At 40.2% G+C, this 27,515-nt stretch overlaps 1 protein-coding gene and 1 long non-coding RNA gene across 2 annotated transcripts in view; one reads left to right on the top strand and one right to left on the bottom strand.

The window, feature by feature from the left end:
• The window catches only part of LOC117814559, a 40,148-nt gene extending 32,931 nt beyond the window's left edge, over positions 1 to 7,217 (top strand). The window contains exons 6-8 of the long non-coding RNA XR_004631591.1: positions 1 to 138; positions 6,397 to 6,525; positions 6,645 to 7,217. This is a non-coding gene — a long non-coding RNA (uncharacterized LOC117814559). The remainder of the gene's footprint in view (positions 139 to 6,396; positions 6,526 to 6,644) is intronic.
• On the bottom strand, positions 133 to 27,395 carry LOC117814558 (coiled-coil domain-containing protein 136-like). Its single transcript, XM_034685958.1, has 10 exons — positions 27,298 to 27,395; positions 26,145 to 26,283; positions 18,334 to 18,648; positions 12,758 to 12,832; positions 11,480 to 11,782; positions 8,872 to 8,989; positions 6,664 to 6,943; positions 6,379 to 6,510; positions 4,415 to 4,527; positions 133 to 2,462 (listed from the first exon to the last, which is right to left on the bottom strand). Exons 2-10 carry the CDS (start codon positions 26,194 to 26,196, stop codon positions 2,450 to 2,452), a joined length of 1,401 nt encoding a protein of 466 aa, XP_034541849.1. The 5' UTR covers positions 26,197 to 26,283; positions 27,298 to 27,395; the 3' UTR covers positions 133 to 2,449.
• Positions 27,396 to 27,515: the final 120 nt, after the last annotated feature.

Here is a 27,515-nt window from a genome sequence, read left to right on the forward strand (position 1 = left end):
GCCAGCAGGGAGACACTTCTCACCAGGCCGACTGCTGGGGATTTCATGAATGGGACTTCATGATACCTTAAACCCCGAGATTGTGATTGCCAGCGAAGGCTCCTGCCGAGAAAAGAAAGCGCTCAGACATCATGCGGTGTGAGTATATTTATTTTCTCAAGTCATTTACAGTACAAAATAGACCTCCAGGTAACAAAATAGCCACAACTATATCGAAAACAACAATGCTATCAGTATGCAAAGCAACAAGCAGAGGAACACTGCAACACAGAAGTTTGTGAAAGTATGATGAAGTTAATACTGATCAAATAAAAATAAAGTTTGGTTCAGACAACATTCACATATGAACCATTGCAGTCAACGGGAATTTGTTTTCTTATTGCAAACTGATTATTTTTGAAAGAGACAGTGACAACATATGCAGTCCAGTGGCACATAACTTCCTTAGTGTATGTTCATATGCAGAAATAACATTAGTCAGGCATTGCTTATCTACATATTTTTAATGACAAATGTTTCAGAAAACATTTTTTGAATAAAACAGACGGGAAAAAACTGGAGTCATATTGCTCTCTCAGGCAATTAAGGTCAAATGCAATCAAAATGCATGCAATGACTCATCAACCTTTAAACAAAGAGGTACATAAAATGATTAGCAATGCCAGCAGTTCCTCTAATTAACGTCACTATAAATAAACATTTAAACGTGATATCATTTGGCTATCAAATATACGATGCTCTTTCAAAATAGAATAAACTTTCTACAAAGCTAGTACAAATGGATTCAAGAAATATCTCTCCCATAGTACTGTATGTCACATCTATTTACATGAAATACAAAGTAACAGAAACAACATAAGTTATCTTTTGTGCTTTTATATGTTTCTTAGCATGCTGTTTTCAGTTTTAAAGACACGAAAAAATAAAACAGTGCACAAATGTAAACAGTAATCAGAGTCCTTCCACATGTACATATATGTTTTTATCATTGATGCGTTTACAAACTACAATTTTCTGACACTTTCATATTTACATATTTTTGGAATCATATCCATTTCTACAATGCCCACATGAGAAACAAACCTCAAGTTTTACTTCATTTAGTGGTTTCATCTACTTGTGTCAATAGATTCACTTGCCGGTGATTGACATACAAGGAAATCGAAATAAAATAACACTTTGGAAAGCCAAGCAATCCTGCTGAAGAGAGAGAAATAATTTACATAAGTCATAATTTAATGTAATTGTCAGTAATTAGAATAGCTAAATCACATTCAAATGTGATTTTAAAAGTGCTGAGATATATAGATCAGCACACAAGAAACAACAGCAAACCACTCTGTAAGCATAACGATGTCATTTAGGAATTTTAAAACTGAGTGCTAACAAGTAAGAGGAACCAGGAACAGTGCACTGCCTCTCTGGCATCTTGGATTTAAGTGTTAATCGAAGGGGACAGTGGGAGTTGTCTTAGCTCATAGTCAAAAAAAGGACAAGAGTATAAGTGGCAGATCCTGGAGCAAAGCATTGAAACCGAAAACACACTGTGAAGAAGAGCTGCTCCAGCCTTGAGGGGTGACACTGGGTTAAACATCAGCTTAATACACCAGTCTCAAACTGACAGGAGAACCATCAGCCATTCCTGGTCTCCTTGTATGTCATTAGTGGTGAAAAAGGATCTAAACTAGATAGACATCAATTAGTTGTGTGGGGCAAGATCGGTACTAAAATGACATTTCATTCAGAGTTTCTGCATTTAATCCAGTTGGAATTTTTGGAATTAGTATTTGGGGAAGCACTTAAAAGCAAACTGAAAAAGTGAAACGAACTGTCATTTCTGTTAATATTTTAGAGGCATTTTTACACCTTAGGGATTTCAGTGCAGCAAAGGCCAGACTGCATATCTATTTTATCAAAGACATCTGTGAACATATTTTAACAAACAAATGAATAAATAATGTTTAAATAACTTCGAAACCATCTGGTGCACATTAATAATCCAACCCCTCTCTAATCACATTTATAGCTAAAGGAAAGAAACATAATATTCACAGACACCACGGAGGAATGACGCAGCACTAGCATACATTTAGTGGAGGGAAATCCTCATGTGGGCTCTCTGCAGGTCGACCCATCATCACAGCAGCCTTCAATCTCAAATCATACTGAGCACATCATTCTCAGTCTGTGCCTGGATGTAGTACCTTCTCAGTCGAGACAAATTTTTCTACACATTTTCTATGCAGTTGTCAGTCAGCTCTATTACATCTAGAGTATTCCAGTTCAGTCTATAGACATGGCCGGAGACAACAAGGGTTGGCCTGAAGCAGACGTCTGTCCTTGTGCAGTTGTTGCCCATCCAATCAACATCGGACGAAAGCTCTCAACAAGCTAGTCATCATTAGCAGCACTGCTGTGGCAGCAGTGATTGTCAAAATGGAGTTCCAACCTACCTCACTCCCCTGAAGGAAGAAAGGAAAAGATTAGTGTTAAGAGCCAGCAGAGGCCAGACATCAGCTAGAGATTAACAATAGTGGGTTTGTGAAAAACTAGTGTGACATTTTAAGAAATAGGCTTGGCCCTCTAACACAGAGTAAGATGAGAAGATTGTTACAGTACTACAGTTACATTTATTATAAATACATTAGTTAGGAGCTTCACAATAGCCTGACAGGAAAACTAACAGCTAGCTCATACATACACTCCTACAGACACCTCTAAAGATCACTCATAATTAGCATGTTATAGTTTTTGGTCTGGTCTGTAAAGTACAGAAGAATAAAAACCACACTAAATACAGCACTTGGAGGGTTTTTACATTCTGTCAGTGATGGATAGTAACAGAGTAAATTTACTTCAGTAATGTAATTAAGTATATTTTTTGAGTATCTGTACTTTACTTGAGTATTATTTTTTGTGGCCGCTTATTACTTTTACTCCACTACATTCAGAAGACAATTATTGTACTTTTGACTCCACTACATTTCTATCAGTGTTCTAGTTACTCACTTCTTTTGATTTGAAGTCAGCTCATGAATTTCCTTCTCTTTTCTGAAATCTGATCATAAAGACAGTAAAATGTCTTTGTGTAGATTTCAAGTAATGGTTTCTAAATAAACATAATGTATCTGAATGTACTCCTATGTATTCTTGATTGCACTTGTGCTTTGTGAAAATACATTTTGAGATTTTTTTAAGAAGTACTTTGAATACTTAAGTATTTTTAAAAGCCAGTACTTCAGTACTTTAACTCAAGTAATAATCTAACTGACCAACTTTCACTTGTATTGGAGTAATATTTGACCAGGAGGGTCTATACTTTGACTTAAGTAATGAAGCTGTGTACTTTGTCCACCACTGCATACTGTCACTATTTCTTATTGAATAGCAATTAGTTCAACCGTCCAACACTGTATGTGTCTCTGCTGATCATGTTGACAATAAAGACCAAGAAGGTTACAGCACTGAGGATAGGTCTCACAAAATGTCCCTCAAGGGCACAAATTGTACTTTTTACTTAATTTTATTATTTTTGTGTATTGTTTAAGCATGTATGTTTATAACTGAGCTGAAAATGTTATGAAAAGTAGTACTTTTACATTTTCAGCTGTGTATATTCTAAACTTAGCTAAGTTAGCCATCTCCTGGCTGTAGCTTCATAGTTGATGCAAAATACATATGGTTGGCTATTAGTCTGATCTCTAACTCTTTGCAAGAAACCCAAAATGTTGAACTATTTTCTGTTTTCTATAAACAATTTATTCGGTGCCTTTTCATTAAATATTCAGCTTTAATTTGCCAAACTGCCCACCCGCCCAATGTCCACCTTGCATGAATGTTTAACATCGTTTTCTACCTTTAGGAGAATTTTCCAGGCAAATTTGGCAGTTTAGCTTCTCCTATAATAACTACTATGCAAAATAGTTCTTAACCATTAGTTTAATTTAAAGGGTGAGTTCACCAAAATTACATTTTTTAAAGATATTTCTCAATTTCCTATTGTATCATGCCATGCAGTTGAAATACCCAGTCTCTCTGATATTTATGTCTGTACCCTAACACAATGTAAGTAAAGCAAAATTAATTCAAAGATTTGACGATTGATCTGGAAAATCAAGTGTCTACAGTTTAAATGGACAACTTAAAAATACATCTGAGTAGTCTCTTTGAATTTTCCGGAACAAACCGGACTAAAATAATTTTCGCCTGTTGAATTGAGGTGATACAACAATTCTCACATGTAAATACCTTCAAAACATTAACACTTAAAACATGAAGTAACTGCATAGCATGATACAAATGTGAGAAAGTACACTGTCGTCTTTTTTGCTATTAGGATGACTCCACTCTTTGATCTGTGTGTTAGAACCAAACGTAGCATCACACATCAGATAAAGATAAGTTCCTCTCATACCTTGCCCTCTGGGACGCCAGCTCCGACAACCAGCACCAGACCACAGCCATTATTACAATCATTCCTATGAAGGGGATGGAGAGAACAGGGTGCTCAGACGAATGGATGAATCTCTGAGGAGGAAATAAAAAACAAACACAAGGACAATGGGAATGAAGGGAATGAATGAACGGATGGATTGAGGTTCCCAAATAATAAAAACACCGATAAAAATGGCGTGACAACATCACAAATGAACCACCAATACAAAATGCTGAATAAAAGTGTGACATGGCTGAGATATATAAAAAGGTAGGGTCATGATGGAGTGATTTGCACTTCCCATTAAACAAACAATGCATAACTTTATGGTTACATACACATCAACTCAATATGAGTATGTGTGAGCAGTCCTGTGTGGCATTTAATGCCTGCATGTGATGTTATGGTGACAGATAAAGAAAGACATACAGCATGAACGTTGTGACAAACATATGGCGGTATATTTGTCTCTCTATCCTCACTTTATAGTTCACTCCAGTTAATGTTTTGCTGAATTTGTTGCTATACAGGCTGAGAGGTCATGGACATTAAGAGAACAAGGACAGCATCAGAGACAGGCACGGGCAGACAGTTTGACACAACGCAAAGACATCTCCTTATGGCTGTAGTCGACAAACACAGAGTTCTCACTACATCAAACAAACAAACACATATAAGGTTCTGTATAATGCTTTCAAACTATTTCAAAATCATTGGATTTTTCAAAGTTCAAGTTATTTCATGTAGCATATTTGTTCTCATTGACAGGGAGACATTCCCTTCAAGTTTTAAAAATACCTTGCAAATTACTGAGTCGGACAAAATAAGCATTTTTTTGTGCATCATATTGAAATATATGGGTTTTTTTTCCTGCAGGTGTAATACATTTATAGCCTTATGTCAATATTATACTTCAGGCAATTACATTGACAGTTCAAGAATCATAGTTCTCATGTTCATTTGTGAAGATTATCTTGCTGAACAAATTGTGCAGGTGTCATAAACTTTTATGAGCTACACTGGCTTTTTTATCGAGGGAGGCGGCATGAGGCTAACTTCCTGATGGTCTACAAAATACATCATCCCTGTAGAGCTCAATTTCAAAGCACAGATGTCCCAAGCTAAGTGCATTCAAGTGCAACACTGTTTCACTCAAACACATCATAGACCACCAAGTGGCAGTTAAACTCGTCATAAAGAAGAGAATGGCTTTTGGTGCTGTAGCTTCTTGTGATAAAAATTTGCACTTGAACTTTGAAAACAAACCCTGCTTGATTATGAAATTTTTTTTTGTTGCAAGAATGGCCTATTTTACCGAAAGGAGTCCATTGAGTTTTAAATTAAACCATATTAAAATGACAGAAAATGTTGAAAAAATGTACTAAATTTAAAGACCCTGTAATATCCTTTTTTTCCTTAAATATATTTGACACCTGCACAGGATTTGTAAATGCAACAAGCATTTTTTACTTGATCATTAAATGCCTATTAGCCGGTTGTGTGTTTATGTCCACCAACATTATTAAAGCACTGCTGTCACAGAGGAGTTAGAACACAGACACAGAGGGGGGAGAGAAGTTCCCCAGCCCAAAGAAGAACACAATACATAGTGATATGGGCTGGCAGGCCAGGTCAGCTCATATTCAAACATACACTGCTACAGTATGAGACACATAAATCGAAGGCTTAACAAACACAGGGTACAGTAGGTGTGATGTGAGGTGTGTTATGTGTTAGTTGACAGTGTGCTTGCAGGGAAAAGCATTGTATGTCTTTAATCATGTAAACAAGGCTGAAAATACTAAAACCTACTTCTAGGATAAGTGCATACAATACAACTTAGTTATCTTACAATTTTACTCATTCATTTGAATGTATTACATTTGTTTCATCACTTACTGATTGTGCTGTCTACTGACTCAATTTTGATGTCTGTCTCTTACCTGCGCCCCCTCCGACAGCTTCTCCAGCTCTGCCTTGCAGCGCTGCAGCTCCTCCTCCAGCTCGGCTCTCTCCTTCTGGCTGCTGTCATAAAGTACCTGCAGCTCCTGCAGCTCCATCTTCAGACCGTCACACTTGAGGACACACAGGTCAAAATTGAAGTCTTTACATTCAGTGTTTTTTTTGACAGCAATCATAGAGACAAAATTAAAAAAACAAAAAATTCTCAGAAAAGTTGCCCCAAATCTGTCTGTGTTTTTATTCATAGTTTCACAAAGGCATCATACCTCTCTTTGAACCTGTGAGGCCTTCTCCTCCGCCTGCTTCAGCTGGTCCCTCAGGGAGAAGACCTCTCCGATGCCTCCGTTCCAGCCGGTTGGTGTCATAGGCTTCCCGTCGAATGAAATATTTTTCTGGATGGAGGCGTCCACCAGGCGACAGTTCTCAGACTGGGCCATGGTCATGTAGCTCTCTGTCATGACCTCATCGGAGCCGGTCTCTGTCTCCTTCCCCTCTGTGCTTTCCCCTACATCCTCCTCCTCCTTCAGTGACAGGTACACACTGGAGCTGGAAGAGAGGAGTAACAGTGGAGAATATAACGCATTCGATTGCCACTTCTGTGATCTAAGGCTAGACATGGTTTATAGCTATCTTATATCCTAACAAGTGAGCTTGTATTTCTTTGCTTTGTGTAAGATACAGTTTGCAGAGATTCCCTCATGGCCAGAAAAAATAACCTATAAGTGATGGAATGATTTTCTTTTCTGTGTATTGTTTTGTCTATAAAATTTTGGAAAAGCCTGACAAACTTTTTTTTCTGAACCAAAGTTCAAAATCCAAACTGAACTCAATAAACTGAATTTAAAAGATTCAAATCAAAGAAAAAATGTCAATTTTAATCAAACATCCCCACATAGCATCCATTTTATTGCTGCTTTGGTGATTATAATAATGCTGTTGTTGTTCTCAACTCTTAAAATGGGCCAGATCAGTTCACATCTATCATAATCATCATTAAGTTATGTTTTTGAGCATTTTTGCCTTTATTGGATAGGAAAGATGGAGAGAAATGTGGGGAGTAGAGAGTGGGCGAAGGTATGCCCCACCTGCAACCGCTGCAACGTGGACTTATAGCCACCACTCCCCTTCCCTCTCTCCCTATCACCCCACCCCCTCCAAGGACCTGCGCAATATTTCAGCACCTGTCACTTTAAAACAATTACTGTATTTGCACACGCCCGCACACTGTACATACTCGATGTTTATACTGTTTAAATTGTTATGTATATTATTTTTTTTTATTTCTATATAGCTTTATAATTTATCCTATTGTACATTTTATACAGTTTATATGTATATTTTTTGAGTTATAAGTTTAATTCTATTGTTTATTTTCTTATGGTTAAATACTTTACTTTAGACCATTTCTTTTTTAGGCATCTGGAGGACTGTTTCTTACAAATTTCACTATTACACCCTAACAATGACAACAAAGATATCTCTCTATAGCCTCTGTATATGGGACGGGCGCTTAGATCGCTAGGCCTATGGCGTCCCTTATGTCTTTAATTTTATGGATTCATTTCCTGAATTCATTATCTTCTAAGTCTCTTCTATTTCCATTTTAATACCCCTATATGTGAACATTTCTCTTGAAGACGAGGACACATATTCAAATGTGGCAGAAATCCCCTCAGACTCTAAGAGGAAATATTATGTGTGGTTGAAGTTCAAATGTCACTGCAGTCTTTCAGAGAAACAATTTTGGCCAAGTCTTATGGATTTATGTGCAAAACACGATTTTACATAATATGTAGCCAGAGAAAATGATTAATTAGTGAGATTTTTTACCCAAAAATACCAGAGGTCACCTCCACTAAGCTGTGTGTTTGTTTAAATCCCCGTTAACAACTACACTGTAACAGTGTCTACTCTTCATGGGGTCCCTGACCTTCTCTCTGGCTGCAGTTACACAGTCATTCTGGAAAACAGTTGTAAAATCTAAACTGTGACTTGACTAATCAGGGAGGTGGTAATTTTAGCTGTCCGTGTCTTCTTCCCATAAAGTACTTAGTAACTTCTGTTGAAGTACTGCTAAAAATAAAGTTTGCCTTGCTTTTGATGCACCACAACATCTCCCTCAACAGATGGAATATGCCCAGCACTCCATCTGCTGAGGAGGAGCATGTGTTATGTTCAGACCGGCTCTTGTGGGTAGATTGTTTTCAAATTCAGGGTTGAAATTTCAATCTCAAAATTGTTGATTAATTTTTCTGTCAATCCACTAATCAATCAGGAAACTTATTATTGCAGCACTTAGGGGTAATCCTCTCATATGATATTACACTTTGACTGCAGTGATTAAACAGGTGGTGTGTCTGTTGATAATGAGACATGACGTGAATGGCTATGACGAGGTGTAGTATTCCTGAGGGTGTCCCCTCCAGCTGATCCAGTAAACCCAGCTGATGAGTGAGCTGTCATTGACCTCTCACCATGTCCTCTGTCTCTGCAGCAGCTGCAGCCTCTCAGAGATGCGTCTGTTGTCCTCCTTCAGAGTCTGGCACTCATCCTTTAGCACACGGCACTCTTCCTTCAGCAGGTCTACATCACCTGACGACACAAAAAAGAAAACGACAAGGCATGTCAGTGTAGCATTTAACTTACAACGTACTTTTATGAGTGACATTTCGACAATGTGTGTAATTAGTGATAGTGAAAGTAGATTAGATTAGATTAGATTAGATTAGATTAGATTAGATTAGAACTTTTATTTTTTCACAATGTGGAAAGTTGCCTTTGGCTTCACAGACAAAACAGACAATACAACATTTTTAGACAAGAACAGAAAGAACGCTTGGGATTCTTCCTGGTGATTGCCAGCAGAAATCCTTTAAGGAGCTAATATAAAATATGGAGCATGAAAATATAAAACATATCCATTTGTACATACACATACACATACATCAAAACACATGTATACATATATATACATATACATATATGTGCATATACATATGCATGCACATAGACACATGTATGTACATACATACATACATCCTACAATTGAGGTCATAAAATTATGCAAGCCCCTGTAAACCCTGGATGGAGGACGGGCAGATGCTACAGTTTGCTATTTATTTGTTTGAGTTTGCTAAAAGAAACTGAACTTAAAGGTTTGGTTTGATTTTGCAATCTAAGAATTTAATAATTGAATTGCTCTTGGAACAATAGAGTTCTTGTAAATATTCTTCATGGCTCGTGGCAGTCTAAAACGCCGACCAAGGGAGCAGTTCAAAATGGCAGTGCAAAGGATAGGACGTGTCACCTGTGATGTTAAGGGCCTTCCTGTAGTCCATTACTACAGCAATGATAATTGAGGGGCTTAGCTATACCTCTTTATTATGGAGGTATAGGTAATTAGCTTGACATCACACACGTATCTTCCTGTGTGAATGAATGCTACAACCAGCAGTCGGTAGAAATGACTCAAAATGTTAAAGCAGCAAGTCTTACCCTGCACAACATTAATAAAGTACCTTTTCTGGCACCTCTTAAGCTAAATAAGTTCTTAATATCATTTATTTCATTTTTTTACCAATACATAGGTTAACCCACCTGTTATGTTGCGGGTCAAATTGACCCATTCTAAAGTTAAAAACTCTTTAAAAAAAAATTTAATAGTAATTTTCACTATGAAACTTCTTCTGCTTGGCTTAATTACTGTGTAAACAACATTTAGAATGAAATGCTTCATTTCACACATTTGCAACCCCCCCCTGCATGTTTATATCACATACTGTTCATGGGTCAAAGTGGAGGCGAAAAGGGGTCAGAAGTGTCAAATACTAAATGTTTCTTTGTAACTGTGTTACATATTTCACCCCAATCACTTTCCAATGTACATTAAAAAAAAGTTTTAACATGAATTTTCATAAAAACTAGTGAGTTATCCTCATTGAGCCATGATCTGTGAGAATTAAAGAACACAAATGGACTAAATCTTGATGTAAATGGTTAGTAATGGAGTTAATAATGAGATTTAACAAATGTTTATTGGGATTTTTCTGGGTTCTGACACTTTTGAATCATTAAATATACCCCGGGTCAAACTGACCCAGGAACATTATTGTTGTAACTAAGAAACGAACATTACAGGAGGGTTAAAAAAGAAAATGTTTTATCTTAATAGCGTCACAATTCTTGGCTAGTTGCCAGGCCACCTGTGTATTCTCCAGGAAGCGATAGTTCTGGCCAATTTAAGTAATCCAAAATAGAACCTTCTTTTTCCTTATTTACTCATTTCTATAACTTTTTTTATGTTTTGTTCAGCTTACATTTTGTATGTTGTTGTTTATGAGTGACGTAATATCTAATTTGTCATTGTTAAATTAAAGTTTGAAATAAAGAAAGGGAGCGGTTAGTATTTCCCCAAAGCATCAAATTAATGTATACATTGTTAATGAATGCATAAATTGTTCTTCCATTGAAATGAGATTTCGGGGTTATGTTTTTCAGGAAAAAGCACCATGATGAGATAATATGACCTCCCCTTCCTCAGTCCCACCCCAGGCTCAGCTGCAGAGCCCAGCGATGACATCATGTGTTAGAAGTGTGTGTCCCTCCCCCTCATGACCTCATCTCTGTGGTATCCTAAATGTACACACACACACATACACACGTACCTCACCACTCCCTTTGCAACCCTCAGCAAGCACATTTGTAATCTGTAATATTTATTAAATCCCACGAAATGATTTATGTGCTTGACTGCGGGATGCTAACATGATGTGAGCATGGAACAAAAACATCCATAACACCATGCTGTGTTTTCACAATATCAGCCACCAAAACTAATCTTGGGCTATTTATGAGGTAGTAAGTTGGGTAACTTACACAGAACAGAGACAATAGAGGTTTTATTAAGAGTGCCTTTTTCACTGTTTACAAGATGTGTACTTATTTTAAATCAACTTTGCTTTGCTGTGAGTAGCACTCTTGTTCTGTATTTCATTCTTGTTCTCTAGCATTAATATACACCCATGTTTTTTTTCTCCTTAATTATCACAATTATTTCCCTTCTCATTGCACCTCATCCCTCACCCTCTCTCCTCTCAGCCTCCCTGCGCTGGCTCTTCATGCTGATCTCTGCCCTCAGTGTGGTGATCTCCAAGTCATACTCCTGCGTCTCCTCGCTGAGACGCTGCAGCTCGGCCCGCCGGCGACAGAGCTCCTCCTGCAGTGAGGCGATGTCATTCTCCCTCTCTCCAGCTGCCTCCTCCGCTGCTTGTTGGAGCAGGAGCACCTCCTCCTGGGCTACACGCAGCTCCTCCTGTGCCTCAGCCAGCTCACTCTCCTTCTCCTCCTCCAGGCTGTCCATCTCCTCCTGCACAGAGCGAAGCTGGGCTGTAGAGAGAGGAGGAGGAGGAGGAGGAGGAGGAGAAGATTAGGTTTTCTTTACCAGGCATGTGTGGGTTAGTCTGCAGCATCAGTATGGGCGTAGATATATACAGTATGTGTATATATAAATGCGTTGTTTATTTGTGTGTGTAAATGACATTACCTGCAGCAGTGAGCATTTGTTTATATGTGTGGGTGCTGTGTTCTTGCACGTGCAAGTGTTTGCTTATGTGTGCATGTGCGTGTGAGTGGTAGATGATGTATGTGTGGGAACTGTTTGAAAGAGGAGCTGATGTAACCGATTGTAACAGACTTACAAGGTCAGATTCAGATTATTAGCTTGGTTTATTCAGGATTCGAGGAAATGAAAAGCTTCTCTGCCTCTTGAAATAACAACTTTCAGAGTATTAATTAATAACACATTTAAAAATAACAGTAACAAAGTTCAGACATAACTCTTGCACAAATGTCAGCACTGTCTGGGAAATACTTTGTATCCCTTAAAGAAATCTCCTCTTATTTTCCAATTCTCCTCGAGCAAATTTTGAAATCAGATTATCTTCATCACTCTATATCTTATCTTTTATTTTTCTTTAATATCAATTTGCCCCTTCTGGAACTCTGAAACATTGTAAACCAGATGTTTTATCCCCCCCCCCCCCCCCCCCCCCCCCTTCTTACTGAACCTGTATTCGAACAGTGGTTGCTGATATATATTTTTGACAGTGTTACTCACCAGAAAAATAATGCACCCAAATGACTACATACATTCAAATGTTCTAGTCAATTACATCCCCTTCCTCACACTTTGTCTGCTGACTGTCAGAAACAATAGAAATCTATACAGTAACATAAAAGAATGTCCTGTTGGATATAACTCACAAGCTCCTCTTCGCACAGTCAAATCTGAATCAATAAAAATACTAAATTCACATTTCAAAGAACAGAGCTTCATATGTTTTCGTTTTGTTTTGCTGATACCTTGCAGGTTCTGGATCTGGCGTGTGAAGGCTTCAGCCTGGTGTGCACTGGCCAGACGCTCGTCCTCCAACAGACCTGATGGAGTGCAGAGGTGAGGAGGGGTGAGGAGAAGGGGAGTGGGTAGAGAGATAAGAGAAAAAATGTCACTTCAGCAGGCTGTTAGAAAGATGACAACCTGATAAGGTGTTCAACCTTGAGACATGACCAAGTGATAGAAACAGTTTGTTTAAAAGGTGAGCAGGATTAGTTGAAGATGTGTCGGCATTTGAATTCATAGGTTTCTATTCATAAGGCATTATTTACTCTCTTAATAATTGTGAAAACTTTTTAGTACAACAGAGTTAGTTTGTTGTTAGTTTGCTGCTTTTACTAATTTTTCTTTTCGGTACCTGCAGCATGTCTGTTTAATTTCTGCAGCATAATTAAATATTCACAGGTGGTTTCAATACAAAAAGCTGAGACTAGATGTTTTTAAAGGATGTTTTTAAGATAGACATCTAATGTCTATCCTCCATGAATGGAACGGCTTCACTGATGAAAGTGTTTGTCTGTTCTTCCTCCAATTTGAGCTCATCCCATTAAGTCATGGACAGACTTGTATTCTTCTGGTGCCACCATCAGGTCAAGACTGTAAACAGTCCAGTACTTTATGACCTAGTGTCTGAACAAAACTTAGAACACGACCAATTTGTCTGAACTGTACTTTGTGTTGAGTCCCACAGAGAACAAGCTAAAATTGTACCTGCAAATTATGTTAGCTTTTTCATTGTGATTGGGATTCCCTTGCTGGGTGTGCTATAAATACGACACATGATGAAGAAACGTTGCATCCCTTGTTTACATGTTGAATATGAATGTGATCAGGCTAAATGTATTGTAATAACACCGTACAGTATATATCCTACAAATATTATACCTTTAAAAACCATAGACTGTATAAAGGCTTGAACATTGGCCTGATCATTCGTATATTTTCCTGATTATAGGCCTCTGGAGCGCAGTTGCCTCACAGCAAGAAGCTTCCTGGTTCAAAACCCCATGAAGGCAGGTCCCTCTCTGTGTTGAGTTTGCATGTTCTCCCTGTGCATGCGTGGGTTCTCTCTGGGTACCCAGGCTTCCTCCCACAGTCTTAAGACATGCTTGTCAGGTTGATTGGTGACTCTAAATTGCCCGTAGGTGTGAGTGTATGCATGAATGGTTGTTTGCCTCTACATGTTAGGCATGTGATAGACTGGCGAACTGTCAAGGGTGTACCCTGTCTCTCGTCTAATGACAGCTGGGATAGGCTCCAGCCCCTCAGCGACCCTAAATGGCTTAAGTAGTGTAGATAATGGATGGATGGATGGATGGATGGATGGATGGATGGATGGATGGATGGATGGATGGATGGATGGATGGATGGATGGATGGATGGATGGATGGATGGAAGGATGGAAGGATGGATGGATAAGCCTCTGTAGGGACCCCTTCTGTTTGTGCAAGTATTTTTACTCAAGCATTTAGCCTTGAAACAGCCTCAAAGAGTCGTCAGCATGACTGTACATTATTTTAGTCTAGTTTAAATATTTAAGACTCTCTCTAAACTATTTCGACAGGGATTGAGCAGACGGTAGGAGAAAAATATACCTTTAAAATATAGAATTAATCAATGCTCTTAGCTCCTTGCTCAAAAGTCCATTTACGTTAACCAAATCAGTGCATGGGCAGACATTTCAAAACAAAACTACTGTATCATTCTGATGAGATACAATTTGAGGAACTATAGTTATAGCTAGAAAACATTGTGTTTTGTTGTAATTAGCCTGGACCTAACCCTTAATCAGCAACATCCGCCCTCAGATATTCCCTCAGCTGTTCATAAGCTATCCCACCATTCTTAATTTCCACACATACATTTCCAGACTTCCAGCTGCGTCAGAACTTCTAATCACACACCCAAATGTATGGTAAAGTTTGTATTGTAGTCATAGATATCCTTTATTTTTACGTACAACTGATCTTACATCATGTTCTGACCATGTACTCTCGGGACCCCCACCCGCTCCACCCCCCGACAGCTGCCAGCAGCCTGAACAGCTGACTCATCCCGATTGGGAGTTTCACAAGAAGTGAATTCTAGTCGTCTATAGGACACCCGGTCTAGAAGCTTCCCTCAGTATACACGCAGTTGTCTGAGGAATGCCCCTGTTGCTGCCAGACAAACAACTGAGCTCACTCCGCCATGTCTTCAAGTGTGACACTCTGTCATATACACACACTCATAAATATGCACACACACACATACGCAAAATGAGCTCACTGGAGCCTCATACCCAAGGTCTTACTCACTGCCACTGTCCCTGAACGTTAAGCTCATCATTTCTAAGGTATGATGTGATGCTCCGTTTAGCGCCTATGAGGACCTGACCGTGTCAGTGACTGCGCATAAACATTTATGATTCTACATGTTCAAATAGATTGTGATGGACGGAGAAATCCCAGGGGGAACGTTAGGCTGTACAGGTAGAGGTAGAGGACAGAGGGTTTATCTGGTGGTTTTGTCTGAAGCATGAAGAAAAGGTTAACTCAGAAGCAAAGTTTTTTTAATGTCTATTTTTCTTGATCTATCATATTTACGGCCAAGATGTCCGGTTGTCTGCTGACATAACATCTCTTTAAATCAAATGTTTGCATTAAGACTTCCTTTTGTTAATAATAATAATAATAGTAATACATTTTATTTATATAGCACCTTTTAAAACATGTTTACAAAGTAATTTACAGAGTGCAGGACATAGCGAGTGAAAACACTAAAGCACATGACAATAGTGAGGAGAGCTTAAATGAGTTAAGTAAAAAACAATAATAAAAACCATGCAGAAATTAAAATGTCAGGGATGAGTTAAGAGGTAAGAGCACATTTAAAAAAGTGTGTTTTTAAAAGAGATTTAAAAGAGGACAAGGATGTGGCTTGCCTAATCTCCTCTGGCAGGTCATTCCAGAGTGACTGGGCCCTGACTGCAAAGGCCCGGTCGCCTCTGGTTTTTAACTTCGCCCTTGGAAGTTCCAAGAGGGACCTGCCGGAAGATCTCAGGCAGCAGTTGGGGACATACATTTTAAGGCATTCACTTAGGTACTCAGGGGCCAGTCTATTTATTGCTTTAAAAGTGAGTGTTGAAATCTTAAAATCAATTCTAAAACCCACAGGCAACCAGTGAAGGGAGGCTACAACTGGTGTGATGTGTTCCCTTTTCTTGGTGTGTGTGAGGAGTCTGGCAGCGGCGTTTTGAACTAACTGGAGTTTTGAGAGGTTGTGTTTGTTGAGGCAGATGTAGAGTGAGTTACAATAATCTAATCGGGAAGTGATGAATGCATGGATGAAAATTTCTAGGTTAAAACAAGACTGAGCGGTGGTTTTGATATGTTTTTTGAAGTTAGAGTCTTTATCAAAGGTGATGCCAAGATTTTTGCAGTAGGGGGTGACAGGAGAACCAAGCTGAAGTGAGGAGAGAATCTGTGATGACCTATGAGCATGATTTCAGATTTGTCTGTGTTGAGTTGGAGAAAATTGTGCGACAGCCATATTTTAACTTCTGTTACTTGTCATTGGACTCACTCTCACATGGTGTTTACGTTGTTTGTTGGGAAACACGCACCACTTCCACAGATCCTATTGACCCAGCGGCCATTTTTCTCTGCCATCACACCCAGGCTGTGATATTAAAACGTATTCCGATATAATACTGCTGTCTTCAAGGTTGTATTGCTTTTGGATTGATCAGTGAGATTGATCAGGGCTATGTTTAAAGTTAAAACCACAAATGTATTAATTTAATAACTGCTGTGAGACAACAAAAAGTGTTAATCTTACTGTTTTCAAGGCAATGCTCATATTATCGTTGTGGGTTCCTTTTGTTTAGCGTTGAATGCTGCCTGTTTTAGTTTTCCCGGTATCATTCAGTTGTAATTTCTGGTGTTGTATTGTCATGTGTTACTCTTGTGTTCTTGTACACCTTGTGTTTATAGTGGTTCCATCTTTATTTTGTAGTATTTTCTCCGGTGTGTCAAGTCTAATTTTACTTCCTGAGTTTTCCCTCTTCTGTGGTTGTGTGCCATACTGCTGATTAGTTTCACCTGTGTCTCGTGTCACACCTGTGTTTGATTACGCTTTGATCTAATCTTTTTGTGGTTGTTGATTTAATGAGAAGCAGTGACATGATTAAAAATTGACCTCATGTTGATGCAACTCACAAACTGGATCAAATCAGTGCAAATTTACCCCAGCTGCCCCCAGCGTCTCCTCCCAGAGTCTGACATCTGAAGGAAATGATGAAGAGGTTCATCCATTGCAAATTTAAGAATAAAAATACAACTTTGGTTCCCCTCCTGCTCATTCCAGGATTGCAATTGTAGTGCTAATTTAGAAAAGCAGATCTCATCTCCCATCCTTTTACAAATTTAGCTGAACAGGCCCCTTCACAACATTTTCTTTGGACTTCAAAGAAACTTCCTGCTCGCCTGTCTTTTTTTTTTTTACTTTTTATTTGCTTTTTTCCAATATTGACATAAAGCACAAGAAAGTATACACAAACAAACTTAAATATAGTAAGGGGCACCTTCTCAATATCTATATTGTTGTTTTATGAAGTCTTTTCTGCTCAGCAGTTATCACCACCTGTCTTTTTATTCTGGTAATCAGTCCATTTATTCCATCGTTGATCATGGGTCCGTGCTTTAGTCTGCAGGTAATGTCAGTTTTTCCATGGAATATATTTCTTCCACTATGGCTAACAGCTGTGCTGGACTTGGAGGATCACTTTTTTAACCAGCTCCTTGTATCGGCCTTTTTGCAGGCAAGAATCAAGATTTTAAAAAGGTAGATATCCTCTTTAGGGATCAAGCCATTAGGGATCATGCCCAGATACACAATCCGGTGGTCTCTGGGGATCTTGTTACACAGAGTATCTTCCATCGCCTCCCATTTTATACATGCAAACTTGTTTTCTTACATTAGGAGTTGTGCTGTGGCTCCCTTTCGGTTTGTTTGTTTTTATGCAAAAGAAAGCTGTAGTAGCAAGGCTAAGAAAATGTGTCCGTACGCTTGTGATTTACTTTAAAGTGCAGTAAAATAACAAGCTACATACTGTGCAGATGGTAATGAAATTCCCTGACTGCCTCTGTGCAATCAAAGCAGATTCTAGTTATGGCTAATTGCGCTATGACTACTGTGCCGTTCCCCCAAAGAGCTACAGGGATTTTCCAGGGGTTTACGCATAATCAGACTACAGTTGAGAGCATTTGAGTTGATTTCTCTTGAAGTTTGTGAAAAGAGTGCGCCTTCACCTCCCACTTAAATCTTTGGGATCTTCCACATTTGGCCCAAAAACTAAATTTCCCTGAAAGTGACAGGAAACTGGTACATGTTGGCAGATTTCAGGGTGTTTGGAGGATGTTTGCCTTCAGTTACATAGATCTTGTTTTCAGGTCAGGTGGCTGTGAGTAAATAATAAATAAAAGATTGTGATAGAGGAGGATCAATGATTCATAATTTTGAATAATGAATAAAGAGTCAGTGGGAACAGCACTGGAGGTCTCACCTTGCAGCTCATGAAACGCCTCCTGGTGCTTGTTGGAGGTCTCTCTGGCATCGTCCAGTTCCAGCAGCAGCTGAAGCACCTGGGCCCTCAGCTCCTCCAGCTCCTGCTCCTCTGTCAGTGGCTCCTCCTTCCTCCTCTTCTCCTCCCCTTCGCCTTCCTCCTCCTTCATCTTCTTCTCCTCCCCTTCTTCCTCCTGGGCTCCCTCCTGGTCCATCTCCTCCTTCTCGTTGTTCTCCTCCAGAACTCCTCTCTCCTTGGCTGTGATTTCGTTGTCCATGGTGGGGCTGCACTCTGCTTTTAGATCGCACGGGTCATCTGATGGAGAGATGACAGCGATATTAAAAAGGGATGTCTGACAGGGAAAAAGAGAGAGAGAGAGAGGAAGACAGATTTACAGGTGACTAACCCCCTCTGTCATCTCCCAAACTCAGTTATGCTTTCGACATGGCACAGATGGTGTTTTCCTTTGAATCAACAGCACCATCTTGTGATTAAAGGGGCTCTGAGTCCTTTGTACACCAACCTTTATTCCCCTCATGTACTTCAATTTAAGACTCATTTGAGAGCTCAAAATTACTGACAAACCCTCTTATGAGATCAGAGATTTTGATCAAGGGAAAACAAGAAACCAATTCTCCGGGGGAGGGATGCCATCAGATTATGTGCCTCCAAATGTCAAACTGTCTCGTGTGTTAAAGTTTTGCTGGTTGTCAAGTTATACTTAATGAATGTATATCACTTGTTGATGACAACTGATTATTGTTTAAGACAGATAATTCACCTCTTTGTTTATGTTCTCTGCTCAGTGGATTTTTACATTTCTAACCAGTAGATGGAGTCAGTTAGCCGACACAATGCGGGGAGAGAAGGGAGGAGGTGGGCCTGTAAGCTGAAGCCATCACAATGACTCACCACTCAGCAATGCACCTCAAAGTTCACAATAACACAAGCTACCGCTCATAGTAAGACAGATGGGACAAACACACGCCCCTGTCATTTTTACACTACGTGGGCATTGTTTTGGTTTTCCTCGGCGTCTGTTGTTAATGTGGGTTTGAAAAGCCGAATGATAAATTGTATTCAGTCTTGAGCTGCGCTAATAAACTTGACTTGACATTGTTACAACTGCTGCTTGCCAGAGCTGCAAAGACAAACACAGCAGGGTCTGAAAAGCAAAGGACGTGAATTATTTACAGTACAACAAGCTTGGTTTCAGTTTGACAAGGAAGACAAGTCCTTTTACATCAGTCAGATTTTTTGTGAGGTGGAAAATAGAGGTCTAAACAGAAATTAATCACAGCGTTAGTTCGTTTCTAAGTAGAAGATCTCTCTCATGTCCCAGTTACCGTCTCATTCATAAAAGTCTGCTGACATTTCTCACTCCAGCCTGCCATCATTTCTCCTATTTGTCAAACCCTGCTCTCCAGGGTCAGGTCCATCTCAGAAATGAATTGATATATTGCGCCACATGTTCATGTTGGAGTGGTCTCAGAGTGCGTGGAGATTGCTGTTTGAACTCAGAAAGCAGTGTGGAAAGAAGAGACGGGGGAATAGTGTTTGCTGAGAGACAGAAACCAAGTGATGTGACGAGAAAAGAGGTGCAGCAAGGGACAGAGTGAAGCATTAACTAAAGATCTACCTAATTAAGAGTGATGTTCAGAGGTGTAATCTGGGCTCAGGGGATTCTTCCTTTTCTTGTGGTAATTATTTCTCATCCTTGTTGTTCCCCTCACCAGAAGCAAATATTTCCATCACAGCCAAGTGCATGCAACATATTCTTTATTAAATATGCGTGACATTAGCATCCTTAATGCTTCTTGTCTCGTAATAATGTAAATGCGAGCAATGCGGCCCCGAGAGGAAAGTGAGAGGTTTCATGCAGGCTATTTTGTCATTAAATTTTGATGCTGCTGTAATGAGAAAGTCATAAAGAAGAGAGATAGTGCTGCGTGGCAGGGAGAGAGCAAGTTCTGCTTGCATAGCCGGCGGCAGCTAAAGGCCATCAAGAGACAAAAAGACTTCCTACTAAATATCACTCACATTCAAATCCCTGGGTAGTCGAGCTCAGAGTGTAATAACTCACAGAGGCTCATTTTAGATTTGTCGTGGTAGCACCTAGACTGTCCTCAGATGGCCAGAGACAAAATGTGGCTCTGAATTGAGAACACAATGACAACACGTACATGCACTCTGATGAGGCATGCACCAGTTTGACTTTTAAACAGAAGCCAGGCTTTAAGTATCAGCAATTACAGAGTACTGCTCTGATACCAGTGTTAAATACCCAGCTGTGTTCCTCACAGTGTAAAACAGACTTATCCTTCCTCACATAAGGAACATGAGGCTTGACTTAAGCCCCTCTTGAGCTTTAAAACTACAAGAACAACTTTTTGCATATTGCAGAACTTGTTTGCGGAGCAGGTATGAAACAGCTGACATATTCAGTTCTTCTGCACAGGAAGGTTAGCACCTCCTTTTTTGTTCCCTAGGTGAATCTTCTATTTCTCCTCCAGGCTGTTGTTATACTTCACCCACTTGTAAAAGCTTCACTTTACTTTATGCTCCAAAGGTTTTACATTGATCAGCAGACTATTTTTTCTTTTATGAAGGCCGATTCATCCATCCTTTTATCATACTGTCCTATACTTACTATATATTAATTTTTAATCAGTCTATGCCATCATCAGTATTGATTTTAGATCTTATTCCATGCATTAGCGTTAATGTGTTATCTATTTCATGCCCTGGTGTCTGTTGTGTGTTGTTTTAACCCTCCTGTTATGTTTGTTTCTCTGGAACAGAACCAATAATGTTCCTGGGTCAATTTTAACCTGGGCATATTAATTATCCAAAAGTGTCAGAATCCCAAAAAATCCCAATACACATTTTTTTTAAATCTAATTTTTAACTCCATTACTAACCATTTAAATCAACGTTTGGTGCATTGGTGTTCTTTAATCCTCAAAGATCATGGTTCAATGAGGGTAACTCACTAATTTTTCATTAAAATTCATGTTTCAACTTGAAAGCCCTAAATATTAATACAAGTTTTACATGACAGATTTTTGTTTATTTTATTTTACTTTTTTATTTTTATGAAGTGATGTTGACAAATTAACACGACACCTCTTCTATCACATGCTGCTCAGATTTTTATGCTGCATTTAGCTGGTTTGGAAGGCATATATTGCACAAAATAAACTTTACAAAGGGTCAATTTGACCCACAACAAAACAGGAGCGGTAAGATTGATTCAAGAAAAATGAATCACTGCATGCTGCTGATGTAAGTTTTACAGAAATTATTTAAATTCAATTAAATAGATACGCCCAGAGTCAGATCTTTGACTCCGATATGAGTCCAGGAATTTGAGTCTGTATCAGACTAGTTTCTGTTAGAGGTACAGGATTGTTGCATCCATAGTGTTACTACACTTACTGTACTGTTGCTGGGCATTATAAATAGTTTTTCAAACACGTATCAACCGTCTACAATCTCTTATTCCAGCATCATTGCACTGGAATTAGCCCAAACCTAATTACACCAACATATTTTTCTTAGCATCTTTTCTGTCTTTCCTGTTTCTGCCTACTTAGCATTCCCCAACACTTTGTTAGCAATTTCTCTCTGCAAAGACGCTCCATCACCTCACCTTGTGAGTGAATGTCAAACACGCCATGCAGCAGAATCAGCTGCAGTAACACCTGTGATCTCTCCTCTGCTCACTTGGCACAGCGTTGCTCTTTAGTCAAGCAGGGCTCGCATTAAGCATGGATGCCGCGTGCATACGAGAGCAGGGATAGGCAAGACACTCATCTCAGGAGCCGATGTTACTGCTGCAGGGAGAGGACGGCTTTATCTGGCCACAGCACATTCCCTACTAATCACATTGCAGCAAAACACATTGAGTATGTCACTGCAAAGAATGTGCCACTTTAGAAACACGACAACAAGCAGGCTGAGTGTTCTCCGTCAGCATCTCAGGAAAAGCTGTGTGAGATTGACTTTAAACATTAATGTGGCAACACATAGCCCTTTGTTTTGCACTAGATTTTGCTGTTCCGTGATGGAGGGGGGAGTGTAATGAAATTTGCACTTTGCAAAATTGAAGAGCGCAGTGCTGATTTTTGCAAACAGAGGCATGCTGGGATGTGGGAGATAGAGCTGTTTCAACTGGATCCACAGGAAAGCCTTCATGAACAATCAGTGTGATTCTGTGCTTCTCCATCTCAAATATTCAGCAGAAACTAAAATTCAATCTTACAGTGGGACAGAGAAGATAGAAGAACCTCTAACCAAGATGTGGCTGCATCAAAAGTAGTTTTTACATCAGCAGATATTGAAATCTTCATCTTCATCGCTGCAGGTGATTCAATTCAAGTTGTTGTACAAAGCACTTTTTCAGGAGAACTTCTCTCTATTGAAAATTTCTCTCTCCATTCTCTCCCTCTAGGAGCGGGGGGGTTGTCCAAAAAAGGCGGAGAGACTGTGAGAGAGCAAAGAAAGACAACAAAAGGGATGTAAGGAAGGAGATGGAGCTCGGATATGGCCTGGGGCAACTCAAGCTGCTCTCTTCATGAAACTAGCAGGAGTCAGGTGAAGCTACACACTGCTTCATCTCCATGGTGACCCCCTGCACACCACATGGAACGTCACTGTGGTAATTAAGCTGTGTTTCTGTCTACAGTTTTGATTACCATGGAAACCATTTGCTCTGCCCCACAGAGAGGGCTCAAGCGATGTTATCTTCACAGTGAGGTCACTATCATATCAGATTTTGCTGACTTCAAACTACAGCTTCAGACGAGGGGCGAGCTACAGGGAAAATGTCCCGGGAGGTTAAAGTGAGTTTAGCTCGCTCTCTGTCTTTGTACTTTGAGTTTGAGAACTCCAGGGAGAGCCTTGAAAAGAACAGTAACAGGAGAAGAAGCAAGAAAGGAAACAGGAACCACAAGAACCAAAGAGTTGGACTGATTTAATTAGGCGCTCTGTTATTTAAATGGTGTATCCATGTTTGCAAAGGGAAATACAGGAAAGTGGGTCAGCGCTATAGAGATGCAATGTAGAATCTTGCGCTATGATTTGACCTCGTTAGATGATTGTGTTTTAAAGACCATGTCATTTTGTGCGTGGTGTATATGATTGATTCAGGGAGAACGCTCTTTATCTGCTCTTGTGATGCAGTTTGAGTGTGTGCATATGTTGTGAAGTCATCCCATTAAGAAATAACGACGTATAAGCCATGAAAAGAGGTGATGCTGTAATAACCCATTTGATCACAAATTAGTGATTTCTACCTGGAAGCAGTCTCTCCGGAGAGTTTGACATCCCTAAAATCCCAGCAGAGGAAGGGGATACCAAAGCTCAGTGTGTAGCTGCTGAATTCAAAAAAGGATAAAGACCCAGAGGGAGAGAGAGAGTGCGCACTAATGATAGGTTGACAATGCCAAGCGCTTCTGCGAGGGAGGAGAAAAGTTTAAAGAGATCCATAGAATAAGCTGCATGAAGGAGCCCCATAAGTTCACAGATGCACAAAAGTTTGAAGGATTTTCCATAAGGGCCACCACAAGAGAATAAAAAAACGTGACACACTCAGTCTTTTTGAGTGCCTTGAAAGCCTGTTTTTAAAATGAAGCACTGAAAGTCTGCTGGGAGAAAATGGGGAAAGGGCGTACACGGATACAAGTCACATTTGAGGGGCTTTGGAGCTGTGAGAAAAGGAGCTGGAATGCAGAATTTGTTTTCACTCAGCCCCATGACGGACCACGTTAAACACTGATGTGAGATTCTCACGTTCTTGTTTTTCTCACAGATCTCTGCAGCTCCAACAAACATACACAAAGTTTGTCTGAGGCAGCAACTTTGCTGTTTATGAGTTTCAGAGAGCAGAGAGGAATCCTGTTTGAGCACCCCAGGGAAGTATCACTGCTGATGTGAGCTTCACAAATGTGAGGGCAAAACACTGGAGAGGAGTGGAGGGAAGCAGGAGAGGACAGAGGAGAGAAACGGTGTGTGGGCTGAGGCACTGGCAGGTGCAAAGGTTCGTTTGTCAATGCAGGCGCATGCATGTTCACGCGTGTGTGTTGGAGGTTGTGTGGGCGCTGAAGAGAGCAGTGGATTGCGATCGAGAGGGGGAAGAGATATTGAGTGGGAAAGCAGAGAAAAGGACAGAGGGAAATATGGTCTGCGACTCGTGCTAGTGGGAGGAACAATATGGTGCGCCAATGGCTGTGAGAAACACAGACGGCTTTAAAATGTCAAATCGGCCTCTGATGCTGTTTTTCGGATCACGTGTTTGTTTTCCAGCATCTGTATGTGGAAGATTTAGCAAGTGATTTTCGCAGCATCTCTTGCCGTGCCAAGTGAAATTGAGCATTGAAAATAAAAGCCTTGAAATAACTACTGCTCAGCACAAAGCCATTGTTTGTGTTGCAGAACAAAAGGCAGCTTAGTCTGAAGAAGCCAGACTGGTGTCTGACTTGAATTGACCTCAGCTAGGACAGCATAAATGCACTTTAATCCATTTAGACCCCAGAGTCTGTGTAATTTTAAAAAGATACAAGTTAATACCAGCCATGGCTCCGTTCACTTTTCTTTTGCTCTGTGTCAGCCCTTATTCTGGTCAATCAGTCAGGATTTATGCTACATTACACCAGACACTTGCCATCACTTGATGCTGAGTTTCCGGCTTTTAAAGCCTGCCTCAAGCTGCGATGAAAGGAAAGAGGTCCCTCGTGTTAAGACAACAGGAACAAGCTTGTTTTGAAGGAGGGATTTCTCCTGAGACAGCTTCCATGTTGGTCAATACACAGGCATCAGCATAATACATGTAATAAAGGGAATTACTTTGGTTTAATAAGTCTGCAGTTCACTCACCAGATCAGGAGGGAATTAAGATTTAATCCTCCAAATGCATGTCATTAAAAGTTCAATTTTAGGACAGTGCTACACAGGAAAAGGAAGCCAGATTCTCGCAGCATGGCGGCTGGTCAAAAGGCCTCTGACCTGTGTATCTCTCTGAGCCCCTGAGCACCCATAAACATCCTCCAAGCAGAGTCCCACACAGAACTGCTCTGTCTGCACGCCCATTCAAAACATGCTCAAAACACACTCTTCTTCTGTGACGGACACAAGAAAACATTCCACACATTCTTGCAACTGTTGCACACAGACACACTGTACAGATTCTGTATGATAAAGTGGGATGAAGTTAGCAAACAAGCTCAACAACAGCTGTTCAAGGCAACCACTGGCCTGTGCACAAAACACATTTTCAACTAGAATTAATTTGTGAGCCGAAAACAATCTAAGCATTAAAGATTTAAGAGCTTAACAACAACAAAAATCCAACACTGCATGTCTCCCCACTACATTGATTTAATAACATATGCAACAGATCTCACACAGCCCGCTCTAATGGCTATATTATTTCTGCCCTTAGCTGCCAGACATCCATTACCTGGCAGCTCGTAGCCTCCATCAGACGTCCACAGATGCCATAGCTGACAGTAATGCCCACTCAGTCAGCCAGTCTGTCAGCTCGACCACAGCTTCTTCCAAAGACAAGCTTCCACATAAGCTCCCCACCTTCCTACCACCTGACCACCTCTCTCTTTATCTCCTCCGCCTCCTCAGTTCACCATCCCACCCCTCAAACACTCTTTCTGAGCAGAGATAAACACCAAACCTCCTCTACCTTTTTTTTTTGTTGTTGCCTGATCACATCTGATCTGTAGAGCAGGAGCTAAAAATAGCCTCACTGCATCCAACTGCACATAAACACACAGCGACAAACACACAGCTGCACAGACCTGTAGAGTCCAAAGCCTCCTCGATGAGTGGAGGTAAACGCAGTCCATCCATAGCCCCCCTGAAGCTGCAGCAAAGAGGGAGAGACAAGAGGAAGAGAGTGGGCGAGAGAGGGTCAGAGGCTCCACACGCCCACCTCAGCTGCAGGGAGAGAGAGGGGATAGAGAGAGAAAGAGGAACACACGAAAGTACTCAGCGCAGAGTCAAGTACTCACACACACACACACACACACACACAGGCTTCAAATGCACATTAACAGATGCACACACACAAACAAGCTCTACCTCAGGAGAATTTGGGAAGATCCGGGGAGCTGAAGGCTGATCTCCGGAGCGTGGGAGAGATGCCGAGAGGGAAGAGGGGAGGAGCAGAGTGGAGGGAAAGATGCTGTTTTCCAGACGGCAAGCTCCGTCTCCCTCCACACACAGACCTCCCTCTCTCTCTCTCTTTCTCTCTCTCTCTCTCTCTCTTTCTCTTACTCTCTCACACACACACACACACACACACACTCTCCCTCTTTGCCCTGTTTACTCTCTTGTAACTATTTTTGCACTCTTCTTTTAACTTCTCCCCTCTTTTCAGTGCCTCATCTTCCTCTTTCCCCACTGCTTTTGGATATATACCGCAGTTAGATAAGAACAGCCAGCACTGCACTTACTTGGTCTAAATAAGGGAACATATTAATGGGCACACACACCGAAGCAGCACACATACACCAAAAAGAAAGATCAAAATTTGGTATTCAAATCTGAGTTTGCCTTTGATATCGTGTTAGATATTATCAAGTGTAAATAATTTCATAAGCTCAATTCGCAAGTGTGAACGGTTGGAAAAATAGTAGATCTCTGGTGGATGGTGATGCATTTAGCTGCCAAATGAGGATGTTTTTTTTAACATTTGTTTTTCAAACTCCATGCACCGGCTGGTTTAGTTTCCTAATAAACCAAGTTTATGAATAAAATATATGTCATGGTGAGTGCAAACATGAAACTATAACTACAAACAGATTTCCAAAACAGAAGCTAACTCTATCTTTTCTTCATACAGGGTTCAGCTTTCATTTTTAATTTCCTGCACACACACACACCAACACACATTCTTCTTCAAATGCTAGTACATGTTCAGCCAGGGGCCCCCAAGCACAGTGAATTTACCTCTAATGAGATCCAGACAGGCTGTTGCACTGGATGTTGACAGCTAACATTGCAGGTTAGTGATCATTTCCCCTCCATTGTTCATTTCCTCCCCTCCTCTTACTCTCTGTCTCTCTCTTTCTCTGTGCTTACTGCTAACGAACGAGGGCTCTCAAGCTATAAACAGCATCTCAGCCCCCTCTATTTTCACCTCTCCCCTTCACACACACACATCCTCC

The sequence above is a fragment of the Notolabrus celidotus genome, chromosome 6 (genome assembly GCF_009762535.1).
Source record: "Notolabrus celidotus isolate fNotCel1 chromosome 6, fNotCel1.pri, whole genome shotgun sequence".
Lineage (NCBI taxonomy): Eukaryota > Metazoa > Chordata > Actinopteri > Labriformes > Labridae > Notolabrus > Notolabrus celidotus.

Coding starts and splice junctions, on each gene's coding strand:
- LOC117814558 (XM_034685958.1), bottom strand. CDS start 26,196: ATGGATGGACTGCGTTTACCTCCACTCATCGAGGAGGCTTTGGACTCT. Junction 11,783..12,757: donor CCAGATCCAGAACCTGCAAG/GTATCAGCAAAA, acceptor CTCTCTCTACAG/CCCAGCTTCGCTCTGTGCAG. Junction 6,944..8,871: donor CTGCAGAGACAGAGGACATG/GTGAGAGGTCAA, acceptor CCTCTCTTCCAG/CTCCAGTGTGTACCTGTCAC.